The sequence below is a fragment of the Pinus tabuliformis genome, chromosome 3_1 (assembly GCF_031772625.1).
Source record: "Pinus tabuliformis cultivar Carrire ecotype Pingquan chromosome 3_1, CPIR1, whole genome shotgun sequence".
Classification (NCBI taxonomy): Eukaryota; Viridiplantae; Streptophyta; class Pinopsida; order Pinales; family Pinaceae; genus Pinus; species Pinus tabuliformis.
Window position 1 is genome coordinate 813,510,664 of NC_142301.1, and position 19,732 is coordinate 813,530,395.

General features: G+C 35.6%; 1 protein-coding gene across 1 annotated transcript in view; it reads left to right on the forward strand.

The window, feature by feature from the left end:
- LOC149189961 (cysteine-rich receptor-like protein kinase 2) overlaps nucleotides 1–19,029 on the forward strand; it is a 31,215-nt gene extending 12,186 nt beyond the window's left edge. The window contains exons 3-9 of the mRNA XM_089410391.1: nucleotides 14,256–15,147; nucleotides 15,269–15,397; nucleotides 17,261–17,400; nucleotides 17,493–17,703; nucleotides 17,865–18,099; nucleotides 18,257–18,401; nucleotides 18,505–19,029. Of these exons, the coding sequence (XP_089266517.1) occupies nucleotides 14,256–15,147; nucleotides 15,269–15,397; nucleotides 17,261–17,400; nucleotides 17,493–17,703; nucleotides 17,865–18,099; nucleotides 18,257–18,401; nucleotides 18,505–18,879 (2,127 nt within the window). The 3' untranslated portion in view covers nucleotides 18,880–19,029. The remainder of the gene's footprint in view (nucleotides 1–14,255; nucleotides 15,148–15,268; nucleotides 15,398–17,260; nucleotides 17,401–17,492; nucleotides 17,704–17,864; nucleotides 18,100–18,256; nucleotides 18,402–18,504) is intronic.
- Nucleotides 19,030–19,732: the final 703 nt, after the last annotated feature.

Below are 19,732 nucleotides of genomic sequence, written 5' to 3' on the forward strand. Positions count from 1 at the left end.
TATATCATCTTCCATTTTATTTCTAGTTGCACATTTAATCATTCACACTCGCAAGTCAGATAAGCAAGAAGACCGCTTTGATACCAAACTTGATCCAGATTCTCTCTGCCACCAAAATTAACCAAGATCTTTTATTTTTGTGATGTTAGCAGAATTGCATGTGAAAGAGTATGAAAACCCACATGTGCATACTTTAAAGAAGAGGAAACTTAATGACAGTCATCAAATTGAAGAAGACACATAAGTTGATAACAAAGTTCACCTAGTGTGGGTTCCATCTTTGAGCCCAGTGTCAAGAGTGGGGAGGTCGCTTCAATAAATGATGCAAGATGATGATGAGTGCACGGTGTAATCTTTGTCATTACAAGGATAAAATTCCTCAACTAGAGTGGAATGTCTCTCCATGAGACATTCTCCTATAGGAACTCTCACTCATATGGGCCCTCCTTTAGCACGGAAAGATATCAAATTCTCACATGAAGTGGCATACAAGTATCTTCCAACAGAATGATAAACAGGGATCTCAACATCAAAATCATCATCTCAGCAAATCAAAAGAAAGACATGGCATCACTACATCATATACCTCCACTTCCAGGGATGGCCTAAACATGAAAAAATATTCCAAAGAAATGGATTGCACCATTGAATTTGTGTCGCGAAATTGTGTCAAATGACTATAAACTCTACCCCTTTCTGACACTATCAAAATACGGACTGTTAGGAATCTCAAAGATTCCCCAAATATTCTTTCTTCCTGGTTGACTGGAATTTTTCTACTCAAATGAAAAATCGGACTTCACGAGTGTGCTCCTTGTGAAAAACTGAGTAAAATGAGTATAAATTCGGATTGGTTATGAAACCGTCAAAATTTGACCCTTACAAAAGCTTTTAGATTCCTCATAATTCCACAAAGATTCCTCTCTGCAAGCTGACTGAAGATCCATTGCTCATATAAGAAAAACAATCATGCCATTAGACTCCTGGTGAAATTCTGGTTCATTTGAGTATAAAGTTCGCATGATTTTGTCATTGTGAAAATTTGGCTCCAAGGGAATCTAAAGATTCCTCAAGATTTTGCTACAAGAATATTCTATGAAATATTTTGGGGAATATTCCATTGGAATATACCAGTCTCGAGATGTGTGTTGCGTGCTTCCTCACTATAGGTGACATCAGGGTTCCACCTTTGCTCAGCGTTCCTTCCCCGTTGGATGAATGGTGAAAATGAATTTATATATAATTTTTTGGGCAAATTAACAAAAGTTTTGTTGTTGGCTCGTTGGGAAATTGAGTTATTAATAGGAGGGAGACCCCAACTCAATCCTTGTGGGCTCCCTCACTTGGCATGGTGTTTGTGTTTTTTATTTTATTTTACATTGGGATCATTACATATGTAACAGGGCCGCCTGGTGGCGAGCTAACCTCATTTAAATAGAACATTGTTTGTAATGACTTATATATATATATATATATATATATATATATATATATATATATATATATATATATATATTTATATATATTTATTTATATATTTATACAATATATATGGTTGGACGGGTTGGCGGGGGTGGTAGCTCACCACCCCAATTATATATATATAAATATAAACCATCAAATGGATTTTTAAAGTCATTGGACAAATTAAATAGGCGATAAATTTGTTAGTTACTGTTGCCAGAATCCATCACCGATAAGTGCCAGATTGCTTTCTCATTATTAGCTGCCAAATTTAGTGGCTCTGCCAAATTTCGCTGGCCTCCAAACTTAGTTGATGCTTTGAAAAATTTAGCGAGGGGGCATAGTTTGACCAAAACTTTGACTGACCACAACTTTCATATACAAAGTTGGATTGAAGTGCCATTTGCGCTGTTGGAAATATTGTGATGATCTATTCAATATTATAGTGGTTTCATTTCAATCCAAGAAAATTTATTTTTGAACATTTCCTGAGCCCCCTTTGATCTCTAAGTGTTTTTGGAGCCACGTCAATCACTCCTATAGGTTGGTGTCTACAAAGTAGCAGGGGGAATTGGTGTTTCCTATATGTTAGTTCCTATAAAGAACTATTAATTGAAATATTTTTTATGGTTTGGTCCTAAAAGGATTTCCATTTATATCTTATGCTCCATGATTTTCTTATAATATTGATGTTTTATGGTGTTTGAATATTTTTAATAAGTAAAAATAGTAATACATTGTTTCACAATGAGCCCCACTGTCTGTAAGTCTCTCCGTGTAATTGTGAGTACAACATATGATGATTTAATCAAGAATGGGGCATATTGGAAGTTGGTGGACCCTACATTTAGAAAAAAAACTAAATTTGGCTACAAGTGGGTCTAAAAACACAAGTATAAATCAAATGGATCCAATTTACAAGCATAAGGCAAGGCTTGTATTAAAAGGGTTTGCACAAAAATAAGGCATTAATTATGAGGAAAATTTGTCCCTATCACAAAATGGGCCACCATCGACACTTTCTTTTCCTTTGTAGCATAGAATGGATGGAAATTCTATAAAATGGTTGTGAAGGCCACTTTCTTGAATGGAGACTTGAAAGAGAATTCCTTTGAGTCTCAACCAAAACATATTTTTGTAAAGAGAAAATAATAAAAGATATGAAAACTTGTCAAATCCTTATATGCCCTGAAACAAGAACGCATATCGGGTATGAGAATTTAAATGAGCATCTTCTGTAATTAAATTTCAAATACTTTAATCTTCGTCTTGCAATTCTATTTTTCAAAAAAGTTGACAAATTTTTTATCTAACTTGAAGTTTATGTAGATGATGTATTAATGACAGAGAATGATGAAAGATGTATTCCGTTAAAAGAAAGAGTTGAAGAAGGGTTTTTGGATGACTATATTGTTTTTCACAGTGTCCAAATGTTAAATATTTTGGGTGATTTTCCAATATTCTAGTGTAATAGGCCAATTTTGAGGTTCATCCTCTTTTCCCTGGTTCCAACACTTAATCGTAGACATGTGGGGTTATAGCACCTACCACATAAGGTTTTATTAGTCCTCATATATGAGTGGTTTCAACAAAGCTGTTGGTTAAAACCCTCGATCACAATGTGCTTAAGATGTAGCCGCTGAAGCTAAAATCACTTATGATCCATATAAAGCAATGGCTACTGATGCTGTTGGTGTCCTGCTGCCCACGCTACCGATGAAAAAAATTCAATTTTGTAAATGATTTTAGTGTTAACTATTTATGGGACTTCTTTCGGTATGCCAATATAACAAAGGTTGACCACATTATACGGGAATATAATGTAAAGATAAGGTGCATGAGTAAAAAACCTTTGAAAATGTTGGATTGATGGGAGCTCATATATGTTAAAGAATTATAGAGGGGAAATAAAATGCTCGATTTCATAAGCACCAAACTTTGCTAAGTTGATTTGAAGGAAGCACCATAAAAAACCATATATTTTACATTTTGAAAGTGCGGATCTAAAACATGGAATTAAACGGAGCACGTAATTTTTATTAGTGGAGAGAAGGAAGCACCAAATAATAAAGCATTAAATTTGTAAAAACAACGATTATGGAAGAGGTGCTTAAAGTGTTAGATAACACAATTTGTAGTTGCAAAAGTTAGGATTTGAAGGGAGTATTTGGTTAATAGAAAATATTTAAGCAACAAAAAAAATTCAATTATAATTGATGAAGTGACTCTAAAAATTAAAATAGAGTAAATATTTTAATGAATTGAATGTAAAATTTCAAATAGGACAAAGATTGATGAGGTGATTGCAAAAATTCAAAAACGAAGAGTGGATTGGAAAAGAAAAGATTACAGAGTACATTTCAGAGCGGATTGGTGTCTCCTCTAGGTTGGTTCCTCTATAGAAAAAGAGGGGATTGGCGTCTCCTATAGGTTGGTGTCTAGAAATTAGTAGGGGGGATTGGTGTTTCCTATAGGCTAGGTCCTACAAAGAACTATTAATTGAAATAAGTTTTGTGGTTTTTTACCAAAAGGATTTCCATGTATATATTGTGCTCCACGATTTTCTGACAATATTGATGTTTTATGGTGTTTGAATATTTTTAATAAGTAAAAATAGTAATACATCGATTCACCATGAGCCCCACTACCCATGAGTCTCTCAGTGTAAGATTAGCAGTTGCTGGGTCCCAGCCTTGTCTTCCTAGCCTCCTCATTCCCCTTTTGTTAGGTCTTAGGGTTTCTGTCTTCCCTCTCCTTAGGATTGGAATAATTATAAATAGAGATTATTCAATAAATATGAATTATTATAATTTATTGATTTAATTTCAATGACCATTATATTTAAATAATAAATATGGATTATATAGATATTATATATTATTCATTTTTAGATATACATATACCTTTATTATTAAACGAATACATTTAGTTAAATTAACTAATGAATTCTTTTAATATATAAGTTACCTGATTTCTAAAAATAATAAATTATATATTATTTGTCTTTAGATATACATATACATTTATTTAAATTAACAAATGAATTCTTTTAATATATTTACCTGATTTAGCTATTTTCTAAGAATAATAATAATTTAATATAACAAGAATATTAGTGGTTTGACTAGGGTCATTAGGTCAAAATTAGCCGTTGGCAATATAGCCGTTGGAGTCTCTGCACACTCTATTTAAACAAGCTAAGCCGGATTGGTTCTTCAACTTGTCCTGACGATGAACCACACTGGTTGGTTCGAAACGCGTCGACAAAAGATTGGTTATGTGATTTCGCCGAAGATTATCTAAACAATGTTATGGATCACAGAAGTCTAAATTCCTTAATATGATGTTTTAATCAAGAATTGGGCACATTGGAAGTTGGTGGGCGCTACATTTGGAGAAAAACCAATTGGCTACAAGTGGGTCTAAAAACACAAGTAGAAATCAAATGGCTCCAATTTACACGTAGAAGGCAAGGCTTGTATTAAAAGGGTTTGCACAAAAAGAAGACATTAATTATGATGAAACTTTTGCCCCATCACACAAAGGGCCACCATCCACACTTTCTTTTCCTTTGTAGCATAGAATGGATGGAAATTAAATCAAATGGATATGAAGGATAATTTATTGAATGGAGACTTGAAAGAGAATGCCTTCAAGTCCAAACAAAAACATCTTTTTGTAAAGAGAAAAGGATAAAATATAAGCAAACTTTTCAAATCCTTATATGCCATGAAAAAAGAACGCATACATGGTATGAGAAGTTAAGTGAGCATCTTCTGTAATTGAATTTCAAATACTTTAATCAGGATCATGCAGATCTATTTTTCAAGAAAGTTGACAAATTTGTTATATATCTTGAAGTTTATGTAGATGATATATTGATGACAGTGAATGATGAAAAATATATTCCATAAAAAAGAGTTGAAGAAGGGTTTTAAGATGGCATATTTTCGACATATTCACTATTACTAGGGGAACTGAAGTGACTCAACATCCAAAGTACATAGTCATCTCCCAAAACTAGTACATTGGGGAATTGTTAATCGAGTCTAGCGTGGTTGAATGTAACCACATTTCTACTCCAATGGAACAGAGTTTGAAGATTACATCAAAAGAAGGGAATGTATCTAAGAATGTAACCAAGTACATACAACCTTTGGGAAGTCTTATTTCCCTTACCACTGCGAGCTGAGATAGCTTATTTGTTGTTGGAATTATTTTCAAGTTTATGAAAAATAACCTCTTAAGGACATTGGTTTTCTACAAACAAAAAGGGCTATTAAATATTTGAAGGGAACATAATGTTTTGGAATCAGGTATTTTAAAGTGGATAACTTCATCTTGATTCAATATTCGGATTCAAACTTTGATGGGATTAAATAAAGTGGAGTTTTAACATGAGGATATCTCATGAGTCTTGGATTAGTTACTATATTTGGGTTGTCACACAAACAATGTCATGGTAGATTCCATAATAGAGGCAGAATACATGGAAACTAAAAAAAACAAAGGATATTGTGTAGCTTAGAAAAATACCTAATGATTTTCAGAAGAAACAAGGTAATATTATTCCTCTTCTGACTAACAATACTTATGCAGTCAAGCAGTCCAAGAATCCCATATTACACGATTGATCCAAGTACATCAAAACAAAGTGTCATTTGATTCAATATCATGTAGTGGCCAAGACAATTCATTTGATAAATTGTTCCACAAATTAACAAATTACAAACATCTTCACCAAAGTGCTAGTTTAGAATGACGCTTGGACTCACAAACAACTCTTTGGCTTAAGGGGGGAATGTTGGACACATAACCCTGAAGATTTTTGTCATTCTAAATAATTTCTACATAATAGATAAGTAGAAGAAAAGAAGAGCTGTTGGGTCCCTATAATACTAGTGATTACCCCATTAATATTGTAGTTATACCCCTTATTAATATTGTTGTGCCCCTATTGCCCCCATATTGTTATTACTGTGCCCCATAGAATCCCTCTATTGTTATTTTTGTGGCTTATATTATTATTGTTAGGTCGGCTGGATTATATTGTGACTCCTTAGACTCCTATATATAGAAAGGAGGTTTTGTCATTTGAATCATCCAAGAACTGTTCATTTATGTAATGTAAAGGAGGTTGCCCCCTCGAAGAGGCTGAATTCTAAGGCATTGATCTATCTTTTCTATCTTTTCTTGAGCTGGTTTCATAACATTTGGTATCAGAGCTTTGGATTCTAGGGTTTCGCTGCTCCAAACAGGTCATCGTGGAATTTTTGTTATAAGTTTTTTTCTGTGATGTTTCAGAAGTCGCAAAAAAAACCCATTTGAGAAGAAATCGCGCTGAACCTTGGATCTGAATTTCAAAGCTTTTTGCGCTATATTTGCGGAGATATGATCTGAGGAAGTTGGTCTTTTTGCAGACTCCTGAATTACATTCCAAACAGGTGACCTGGGGAAAATCGTCATAACTTTCTCTCTGGGGATCGGATTGAAATTTCAAAAGAAGGTACAGAAAGAGACGGACTTTAGTTTCTTGTATGCATTTTTCAGATCCAAAGGTCGAAACAGTGACTCGTGGCACATCGTACAAGTTCGCTCTACTGAACTAGTCTATAATCAAGTCACTGTGGGAGATTTCACATAACTCTTCCTTGGAGAATCCAATTTGGGTCAGACTTGTGGCATTGGAAAGAGGACACAGAGGGCTACTACAGGTCACAAATTCAGAACTAGATGATTGGAAAGTACAGAGATACATCAGAAGAAATATCGAGCTCCTACAAAGTGAAAAAAGGTGTGTAGATTTTCTTAAATTTTTGCTTAAGCTTGGTTTGAAAATTTATTTTGAAGGAATTCAAAGGGCATAGTAGAGCATTATTATCGGTAACTGATGCCCCGAGGAAAGAAAATGCAAACACCTAGTAAGGAACCTGAAAGCTCTAGCATGACTCATGAAGAAGAGGAAGAAATGCAACATGATATATCAAAATTACAAGACCAAGTGCAACAACTGTCCCTTACACAAAAAGGAACAGAATCTAAGATGGATGGTTTAAAGAAAGATGTAGAAACTAAGATGGATGGTTTAAAGAAAGGTGTAGAAGCTAAGATGGACTGTTTAAAGAAAGGCGTAAAAGCTAATATGATTGACGTGGAAGCTAAGATGGATGATTTGAAGATAGATTTGAAGACAGACATGGATGAATTGAAGATAAATATGAATAAGTTGCTACAAGAAATGGGCACTAAGGGTGAAAGGGTACTAAAGGAAACTCATGATGAGAATAAAAGAAATGTTAATCATGATTCCATAGATGCTAATGTTGGATCGAAGACTCACCATATTCCAAAAATCGATATGAGGAAGTTTGATGGCAAGGATCCTGCCACATGGATATTACAGATGGAGCAATTCTTCGATCTCAATAATGTGCAAAACACACAAAAGGTACGTATGGCAACTTTATATTTGGAACCAAATCAGTTTGTATGGTATCAATGGCTTTGCTCTCGTAAACAATTTATCACTTGGGCAATTTTTACGGAAGAATTGATAGCACATTATGAGGATACAAAAAGCAACACTTTTTTTAGCCAATTGATAAGTCTCAAACAAAAGGGTTCAATAATGGAGCACATTGAGGAGTTCCAAAAATTGAACATAAGGGTAAAAGATATTCCAGAGGAGCATAGGATTGATGTGTTCATAGGGTCTTTAAAGGATAATATCCAACATGATGTTCGCCTTTGGGAACCTGATTCATTAGAGAAGGCATTCAGGTTAGCAAGAAAAATGGAAAGCAAAATTATGGCAACCAGGAAGCATACCACTCACAACTATAAAGACGGAAGTGTTGTTGCCCCTAGTCTTCCACAACCTATAAGGTTGACACCACAACAATTGGAAGAAAAAAGAGCAAAAGGGCTTTGTTACAGTTGTGATAGCAAATACACTAAAGGTCATAAGTGTGCTGAGAAGAAATTATTCTACATAGATTGTGAAGAGGAAGAAGAAAAGGAGCAAGAAAGGTCAAAAGAAGAGGATATACTCCAGGAACAAAGCCTAGATGAAGAACAAATAAATCCGACCATATCTTGTAATGCATTGGCGGGAATTACCACTCCTCAAACCATCAAGATAGAAGGACAAATCAAGAAGAAAAAGGTAATAGTGTTGATTGATTCAGGAAGCACCCACAATTTTATTCATTGTAAGGTAGCAAAAGAATTGAATTGCTTCCTATATCCAGCACCAGAGTGTCAAGTGATGATTGCAAATGGAGGAACAATAAATTGCTCTGGAAAGTGCCATAATATCAAGCTATCCATGGGAGAATATGTATTGACTAGCCCAATGCTTTCCATTCCAATGGGAGGTGCTGATGTTGTACTAGGAGTCCAATGGCTACAATCCTTGGGTACAATAGCTTTTAATTTTCAAGAACTTTTCATGAAATTTTCTACGGAAGGAAAGGAAGTTGAATTAAGGGGTATTGCAGGGAAACCAGGAAAGATAATCAGCTCTAATGGTATGACAAAGCTTCTAAAAAAGGAGCAAAGAGGTGTAATTGCACAATTATGTTCGCTAGATGTTTCCACATTGGAATCATCTATTTCTCCAGATCTCCAAAAAGTCTTGGACAATCATTCCAAGGTATTTGAGACTCCCAAAGGTCTCCCACCTATGCGTGATCATGATCATGCTATTCATCTGATTCCAGGAAGTGTTCCTCCAAACATCAGGCCGTACAGATATCCCTATGTCCAAAAGAGTGAAATTGAACGTATGGTTGCAGAAATGCTAGAGGCTGGTATAATTCAACCGAGTCAAAGTTCTTTCTCTGCTCCAGTAGTATTGGTGCACAAGAAGGATGGATCATGGCGCATGTGTCCGGATTATAGGGAGCTCAACAAGCTCACTATTAAAGATAAGTTCCCCATTCCTGTCATTGATGAATTACTGGATGAATTGCATGGATCAATTTACTTCACCAAGTTGGATCTTCGTTCAGGATATCATCAAATCAGAATGAAGATTGAAGACATTCCGAAAACAGCATTTAGAACTCATGAGGGTCATTATGAATTTTTGGTCATGCCTTTTGGCCTTACCAATGCACCTTCAACATTTCAAGGTTTGATGAATTCAATTTTCAAACCATTCCTTAGAAAATTTGTGTTAGTATTTTTTGATGATATACTAATCTACAGCAAGTCTTGGAAGGATCATGTTGAACATGTTGACAGGGTGCTACAACTATTGGAGGAGAAACAATTATATGCAAAAAGATCCAAATGTTTCTTTGGAGTCCAGGAGGTGGAATATTTGGGTCATATTGTATCTCATGAAGGAGTTAAGGTAGACCCTAGCAAAATTAAAGCCATTAAGGAATGGAAAATCCCCACATCCATAAAGCATCTGCGAGGATTTCTTGGGTTGACAGGGTATTATCGCAAGTTTGTTAAGAATTATGGGAGAATAGCAGCACCTCTAACAACATTATTGAAGAAAGATGCATTTTCATGGACTCCGGAAGCAACAAAGGCCTTTGAACATCTTAAAGAGGCAATGTGCCAAGCACCGGTCTTAGCTACACCGGACTTCACAAAAACCTTTATTGTGGAATGTGATGCTTCAGGAAATGGAATTGGTGCTGTTCTAATGCAAGATGAAAGACCCATTGCTTTTGAAAGTCGTCCAATCAAGGGAAAGTTTTTAAGCAAAGCTATTTATGAGAAGGAAATGTTGGCAATACTCCATGCACTTAAGAAATGGCGACCCTACCTAATGGGAAGACACTTCAAGGTAAAAACGGATCATGATAGCCTTAAATACTTTTTAGAACAAAGATTATCCTCTGAAGAGCAACAAAAGTGGGTCACAAAGATGTTGGGTTATGACTTTGAAATCATCTACAAAAAAGGGAAGCAAAATGTGGTGGCAGATGCACTCTCAAGAAAGGATGAGGATGTGGAAGCATTGTTGTGCGCCATTTCTATTATCCAACCAGATTGGATAAACGAAGCAAGGGAGGAATGGAAGAATGACGAAGAAGTGTGGGCACTTATTCGAAAGTTACAACAAGATTCCAGTACGTCTGATACATTTAGCTGGCAAAATGATTCGTTATGGTACAAAGATCGCTTATACCTCTGTAAGAATTCCCAGCTAAAACAAAAGATTCTTATGGAATTGCACACTTCTCCCTTAGGAGGGCACTCAGGATTTTTAAAAACTTACCACAGGGTTAAGAAGGAATTTTTTTGGGATGGCCTTAAATCAGATATTCAAAAGTTTGTGGCGGAATGTTTGGTTTGCCAACAAAATAAAGTTGAAACAATTAAGACACCGGGTCTATTACAACCTTTATCCATTCCAAGCCAACGTTGGGAGGAGGTTTCAATGGATTTTATCACAGGTTTACCCAAGTCTGAGGGAAAGAGTGTCATCATGGTGGTAGTTGACAGACTTACCAAGTATGCACACTTTTGTGCATTATCACATCCATTTAAAGCCAGTACAGTTTCTACTGCATTTATGGAAACAATTCAAAAGCTACATGGAAACCCAAAGATTATTGTAAGTGACAGAGATCCCATTTTCACTGGAAATTTTTGGACAGAATTATTTTCTTGTCTTGGTACTCAGTTAGCTCATAGCTCATCTTATCATCCTCAATCTGATGGGCAAACTGAGATAGTAAACAAATGTTTGGAAGGATATCTTCGTTGCTTTGTATCTGATAAACAGACACAATGGGTCAAATGGTTGCCTCTGGCTGAATGGTGGTATAACACTTCCTTCCATACAGCAACAAAAATGACCCCATTTATGGCACTTTATGGGTATCAACCACCATCCATCACATCATATTTAAGAGAAAATTCTAAGGTTCAGGCAGTGGAACATCACATCGAACATCAACAACAAGTCCTCCAACTCTTAAAGGATAACCTCGTGTTGGCACAAAATAGAATGAAACAACAGGCAGATCAACATCGCAGTGAAAGAAGTTTTGATGTAGGTGATTGGGTATTCCTACGGCTACAACCATATAAGCAAATGTCCCTCAAGCAAGCTAAGAAGGATAATAAATTATCACCAAAGTATTATGGTCCGTACAAGGTGTTGCAAAAGATTGGTACTATGGCATACAAATTGGAGCTTCCTGCAGCTTCTCGATTGCACCCAGTTTTCCATGTTTCATGTTTAAAGAAGGTTATAGGCGACAAGCTCCCAGTTCAAACAATATTGCCAGAACTTGACGAGGAAGGAAAAATTATATTGGAACCGGAAGCAGTCACAGAAACAAGAACTCGACAGCTACGAAATCGATCAATTTCAGAGTATCTTATCAAGTGGAAGAACTTATCCGCTGAAGATTCCACATGGGAGGATGAGAATTTTATGCAGAAGTATCCAGAACTACTCAAGCGTTGAGGACAACACTTTTTTGAAGGAGAGGGGCATGTTGGGTCCCTATAATACTAGTGATTACCCCATTACTATTGTAGTTATACCCCTTATTAATATTGTTGTGCCCCTATTGCCCCCATATTGTTATTACTGTGCCCCATAGAATCCCTCTATTGTTATTTTTGTGGCTTTATATTATTATTGTTAGGTCGGCTGGATTATATTGTGACTCCTTAGACTCCTATATATAGAAAGGAGGTTTTGTCATTTGAATCATCCAAGAATTGTTCATTTATGTAATGTAAAGGAGGTTGCCCCTTCGAAGAGGCTGAATTCTAAGGTGTTGATCTATCTTTTCTATCTTTTCTTAAGCTGGTTTCATAACAAGAGCCATGAGGAATACCAAGAGTCCCTAATAGCAAATGAAATAATAAACACGCTCCTATATTTATGCATAGTTTGATTTAATGAAAAAACCATCCATCGATATATTCATCTAGCTTGACAATTAATTAGCTGCAAATGAGTTCGAAAGAGAAAAGGGTGTTGAGAGAGTTGTTTTGAATTACATATATTATTGTTTTGTCGATTTGGAACAAGGAAAATGAAAGGAAATACCACTAGTACAGATTTCAATGGTTTTGTGCTATATCTATTCCAACCATTGTCTTGGTGATCATTTTAAGCTAGATGAAGACACATTAAGCTTTTTCTAAATGCTTATTATTTGTTCTGAAGGTTAGGTTATGTGGACTAAACAAGAATTGATACACATTGATACTAACATCATCTCCAACCACTATAAGCATAGAAATTCAATATTGTACTACTAAGATTCCCGGATGCTTGAGAGGAATAGAAATTCTAAACGAACTATTCATCAAGTTATCTAAAATAACCTTGATTTGATATCATTAAAAGAGCTATAACATTTAAGTTTATGCATTGAACCTTATACTTTTTATTAAAATCAAACCATATACAAACACAATGTTACCTTTATTAAAACTATGACCTACTAATCCTCCCTAAATAGATCCGCCAACTACTAAAACCTCATTAAAAAATGGTTGAAATAAGACAACCTCATTAAAAAAGTGGTTTAAATATCTCCACAAAAATCATTTTCCACCTTTCATATGCCTCTCAATAATATTAAAAAATGGAAAATAATATTAAACTTCAACTATAGTTACCATGGTTGACCATGATCAAACATGAGCAATTGTGATGAACCAAAATCAATGATAATCTAACATGGTAAGTACAATCAGATGTGGACAACTATGGTCATCGATATTCAACTATATATTGACCATAATAAACCCTAATCAAATATAACTTGAACATATTTAGCTATAGTTAACTATGACCTACTAATCCTCCCTACATAGATCCACCAACTACTACAACCTCATTAAAAAATCGTTGGAATAATACAAACTCATTAAAAAAGTGGTTGAAATAATACAACCTCATTAAAAAAGTGGTTGAAATATCTCCATAAAAATCATTTTCCACCTTTCATATGCCTCTCAATAACATTAAAAAATAGAAAATAATATTAAAAAATAAAAATAAAATTTAGAATATATTTCAACTACTTTATTAATATAATTAGTCAAATTCAATAACTTTTGATTAAATTTTATTTAATTTGTTATTTTTATTTTAAATTTAATTATATAAAAAAAATTCCCAAATATAATTATATAAACAATATATATATTTTTTATCGGCCTGGAGTATGTCGTAAAACTGCTTCTGCTTGGCTAAGAGCTCGTCTTCCTCGGACGTAAGGAAACAGGTTAACGGCCCAAGACCCAGAGGCATCTGGCAGGAGTGAAAGCCTGCTCCCTTACGGACCACCAGCGGTTTATTACAGCTGGCCTGGTTTTCCTTGATAACAGTGATGAGTCAAACCAACATTCGCGGATAGCAGCCAGAGATGGCTGTCCTCACTGTTGATTTGACACCTGAGTTTGATAGGTTTTGCCACCTTCGGAAAAATATATATATATATATATATATATATATATATTTTAATCTAGAATAATCAGTAGCTTAGCTGGTGAGAGTTATCCTGAACAGACCCAGGATCAAATCCATACTCAATGAGATTTGAACCTTCATCTCATGGGTTTCACCTGGGAAACTTGCGATAATCACAATAGAAAGATTAGGTATGACAGGTACCCCATAAGTCAATGAACGGTCACGAATTGATCGGCCTGTGGATAATGAATGCCAGAGACATGAGCAGCAGCCAAGTCAAGTCAATAGATGTTTAAGAATCAATCGGGCTTTGGATAATGAATGGCAGAGACTCGAGCAGCAGATAATATATGGGTTGAGCTGCTCTTTAAAACAATAGATTCAGGAGAACAAAACAGAGCAGGGTTTAACTCCTGATCTTATGCCAGTGTGCGCTGAGGGCACGATTGCCATTAAGATGAAAGCATTAATATTCAGTACCATGTTACTTATTTTCACGATCCATTTGTGCACGCGTATGCCCCTCTCGGCTGCTGATCCAGGGACTGCTGTCGTTTGGTTTGGTTGTGAGAAGCCCGAATACAGAAACGGTAGCTCCTTCCAGCGCAATCTAAACCAGGTTTTGAATTCACTGGTGGGCAACGTTTCTACAAGCGGATTCAATGTTTCTAGTGTCGTTGTTGTTGAGCGACAAAACAGCAATAATTCGGTTTATGGGCTTCTCCAGTGCCGTGGAGATTTAAACTCCTCCGATTGCAAACAGTGTGCATCCACAGCCAAAACAAATCTTGTTCAGCGTTGCCACAATACATCTGGACTCATTCAGCAAGACGGCTGCTTTTTACGTTACGCCAATCATAACTTTTACGGCGATATTGATAGTAAGCCGACAAGTTTGATCTGCAACGGTGGGAAAAGCAGCAAGCCACAAGAATTCACAGATGCTGTTGATGCCCTGCTCTCAAACGTTACAAAGAAAGCTGCGGAGAGCCCGCAACTTTTCTTTGCAGACTATTCTCTGCCTTCTAATTTTCAGGAGGATATATATGGCATGGCCCAATGTTGGAAAGACCTATCCCAAAAGAGCTGCGGGGCTTGCCTAAATTCTGCCTTCTCAACACTAAAATCATGCGCAACTGGGACTATTGGAGCACAATTCGGATCCAAAAACTGTTATTTGCGTTTCGAGGAGTATTCCTTTTTCAATTCGTCCGTGGCCCCTCCGCATCCGCCACCATCCCCCCCGCCTCCTCCTCCATCGGCTCCTCCAGGTAAAAATCCTACAGTATCCGGTGTTTCTTTCACAAAGATCATTTAGCTTTAGTAACGGTTTATATATTTTTGGTGAAGTAGATCATTAGCCATAACTTAGACTTCCGGTGCAAATCGCAGAAGGGAAAAATCGTAATGTGCTTGGGATAACTCTGGGCGCAGTAGCCGGGACGATTGGATTAATTGCAGCGATTGGAATTTGCGCGTGGAAATTTTTCGCTATGCCGGAACGGCTTTCTCGAAGCAGAGGTGTCGAAATTGTTAAATGATTCACTTTTAAGATTCCGCAATGAATGCTTTTACTGTGGCATATCCGTCACAGTTGTGTTACACCGAGCCCCTTACACAATTGTCCACCCTTTCAAAGGGACCAACGCTGTCCCTTCCCTCTACTGACGCCTCCATCTCCCACACCTTTCACGCGGGTCGCCCGAGCCCACACCTTGGTGGTTGACCAACTCTTTGGTTGTGTAGGCGCTCAAAAAAATCTATGTTTTTTCAAGGGTTTGTTTATAGTTCCATAAAAAATTGCTGTCCTGACAAATCTACTATAAGCCAAATTTTGCTTTTGTTTACGATTGGATAACAGTAGTTTGTGGGGAAACTAATAGAAAAGTTGGCATGATATTTATAAAAATTGAGGAATTTTTATAAAGGCCAGGTTATAGTAAACTGATTTCACAATTTTGAGTACCTCATAGTTTTAAATAATTAATCAATTTCCACCCTAAGAAAATATTTAAACATTCCTATTAATCAATTTTGTCGAAGAATTAATTATGGACACCGTTGATAAAATCTGATCTCCTTATCACGATCCAAATGTTGATCGTAAGTGAAGTCTGCAACACAAAATTTTAGTCTTCATCCCCTTCAAATTTTAATAAATTTATCTTGGAATCCATTCTCCGTTATTTGTACCTCCTCCTACCTTTTGCATATTTTTCAACCCTTCAAATTGTAATAAATTTATCTAAAAATCCATTCTCCCTTAAGACAATCTCCGTTATTTCTCCCTTCCCTTAGCTTTTGCATATTTTTCAAGAATATCAATCATTCACTTAAATCAAGGCTTCCTCCTCACCATCTTGGTTTACTATCATCTTAATATTTTGGATTATGAATTTATATAGATTGAATATTCTCGAAATATCTTAGAGTCAGATAGTCAGAGAAAAGTTTAACCTCTCTCCTAACAATTTGATTCCAGGATATTTTTGGATTCCGCAACATTTTTGGAATTTGCTATCATACAAGGATGCCTTATTTCAAAAAGTTCTGAAATTATCAATTTGTTTTTTAAATTTCAGAGTTATTAATAATATAAGATTTTTGTTGTATTATTTTAAACAAAATTAAGAATATTTTATAAGGGTATTTTTATAATTTATTTAATTTTTTGGTTTTTTAATTATGTCATATTTATTTTTATAAGTGTAGATATTTTAAAATAAGGTTTGGATAATTTTAATTTAATTATCAATAGTTATCAAATAAATGGTAGAGATTTAAACTCTATTCAATATTTTAGGATATTATTGATATTATACACAAATGAAAAATTAGATTTATTTTCAAAATATTATGTCTTTTTTATTTTTTAATTAAATTTATTAAATAAAAAATATCATATAACTAGTGACATATAAAATGAGATATGGTTTTCTGAACGTATAATATTGATAAGCTATAATATTATACCATAATATTTTAATAAAATCTCCATCATAATGTGAAAATGAACCTTTATTAAAAATATAATATTTTTTTAAATCATAATAATTAGAATAAATAAACTTTTATTAAAAAAAAAAATCATAATAATAATTGGAATAAAGTGATAATTTAAATAACTTTTATGATTTATTCAATTTTATGAGATATTATTATGCGTTTTGATGTTCATCAAAATTTCAAACCCATTCGGTAGAATGATGGGGATACTTCTTATTTTTATATTATTATTTTAAGTTATATATATATATATATATGAAAAACTTTGATTAACGCTAAATACTAAATGTTAAACGTTAAACGTTAAAGGATTAAATTAAAATTTTCTATTTATAAGGTTAGAAATTTATAAGTAGGCGGTTTGTGATTGTTTCGCAGGTGAGGAAGGAGCAATTATGTTAAACCCAATTATAGCTGCTTCGGAATTCAATTTCAAGTATGATATTTTGAGAGAGGCTACCTCTAACTTTGGACCAGAAAACAAGCTTGGCGAGGGAGGTTTTGGATCCGTCTTCAAAGTGAGATCAGTGTTTCATTTAATTAATGGAGGTATTTAGATAGACCATCCATGGGAGATTATAAATAATATTAAGGTACTTTTGATGTGCAGGGGGTTCTTCCAGGTGGAAGAGAGGTTGCAATCAAACGGTTGTATATGAGTTCAAGGCGAGGAGATGTTGAATTTCTGAATGAAGCCAATCTCATCAGCCGTGTGCAGCACAGGAATCTAGTCAAATTGCTTGGTTGCTCTGTCGATACCTCGGAAAGGCTATTAGTTTATGAATACCTCCCCAACAGTAGTCTCGACAAGTTTCTTTTCGGTTTCTACTCTTTCTTCACTCTAATTGGGTTTTCTTTTGTTTTTTCCCTTTCTTTCTTCTGTTCTTTTTAGGGTGGTGTATCTTCTGTTCTTTTTAGGGTTGTGTATAATGTAGTTGGTTAATGTTCTTATCGATCAATGTTATGGATTTATTAATTGCAGATACAGCCAGACGTCATTTACTTGATTGGAAAGGAAGGTATGAAATCATGGTGGGAATTGCCCGTGGCCTAGCCTATCTTCACGAGGAATCTGCAATTAGGATAGTCCACAGAGATATAAAAGCAAGTAATATTTTACTTGACGATAATTACAGACCGAAGATAGCAGACTTTGGGTTAGCCAAACTCTTTGCAGAAGATATGAGCCACCTTAGCACTACAGTTGCAGGAACTTTGTAAGAACTCTCCAACATTCACTCTGGTCAGGTCATAATCATCATTAAATAAATTGAACTATAAATAAATAAATAAACCCACTACAATTCATACTTCTGAATATGCTTCATATGATTTGGATGTGGAGATTTAATTTTTTCTGTTGACATTGAGCAGAGGTTACATGGCTCCTGAGTACGCCTTACGCGGACAACTGACAGAAAAAGCAGATGTATTCAGCTTTGGAGTGCTTCTGCTTGAGATTATCAGCGGGAGAAAGAGTCAGAGTTTGGCTCCAGACGCGGAGTTTCTAATCGAAGGAGTATGGCTCATATAGATTTCATCTTTCTGGTTGAAATTTTCCAAAGTATCCACGTCATCTTTGCTCATTAACGTTTTGGGTTTTGTTGATATTGGTCAAACAGACATGGAAACTCTATAAAGCAGACAGAGGTTTAGAAGCTATGGATGGCACATTGGAGGGAAGCTATTCAGTGGAGGAAGCGATTAAAGTGATTAAAATTGGTCTTTTGTGCACACAAGCAGCTGCAGCGTTGAGGCCTTCAATGTCCCGTGTGGTGTGGATGCTGACAAATGAGCGAGAACATGATCTTCCTTCGCCCACAAGACCTGCTTTTATAGATCTCGATTCAGGGGGCGCACTTCGCAAACTTAAACGGCCAGCTCCTCACAACGCTGAGGGAACATCAAGCAGTGGCACAGCAACTTCTGCGACAACAAATTCCGATATCTATTCCGCAGCTGCTGATCCTACGTCAGGGTCCCTGCAACCGAGGTGAAGATCAGCGACTATCGGTTGGCATTATTTTACATTAATAATGGACGTCATTATTTTCTCTCTTAATGTGTGGAAGAAGTTTTCATATACTACGTCGACCTTTTGTTTTTTAACAGTGCTGTAATCCCAGGAAGTGTATTGTTATGAATATTTATAGGAGTTCATTACATTTGCTGCTAGCATAAAGATGGTAGACCATTCTGTTGTGGCATTTTTTTATTTAGTTATTAGTACCTGCCTTCGGCGGACTCTAGCGATCGATGGGCGTTTAACCAGCATTAAATTGTTTTGACTGAGTATTGTATTCATCGTTTAACCAATGTTTTAGCGAAAATATTTGATCGAACAATTTTTTATATTAAGTTTTAATTTAGACCCCTTATTGCAAGCATAACTATATGATTTTATTAAAACTTACGATAATCATTTCAACTTTCGCTTAAATGCTAGTTTAATGCTAATGTGTACTTAGCATTACTTGACAAACATTTAATGTTTTGTTTCTTCACTGCAATATACATATATCGGAAGCTGGTTTCTTCACTGCAATATACATATATCCAAAGCAATGCAGCTGCGTGGCAAGCTGCATGTTGAGCATGGCCCCTCCTGGGTTCGAGGTGTCGAATGTGTCAGACACCAAAGAAGGACAGATGAGGGCCATCAAATAGTACAATGGTAACTGCGATCGCTGCGATGTAAGGCCCTGTGAATTTAGCCCCCAGAAAAACGTCCCCCCAACTTTTTCCTGCTAACGATAATGAGTTGGTCGTGAACATGCCTCAGCTTATACACTACAGTACACCTTCATTAAGGGTCTAAATCTTAAAATTCCAAGCACTAGACGAAGTCCA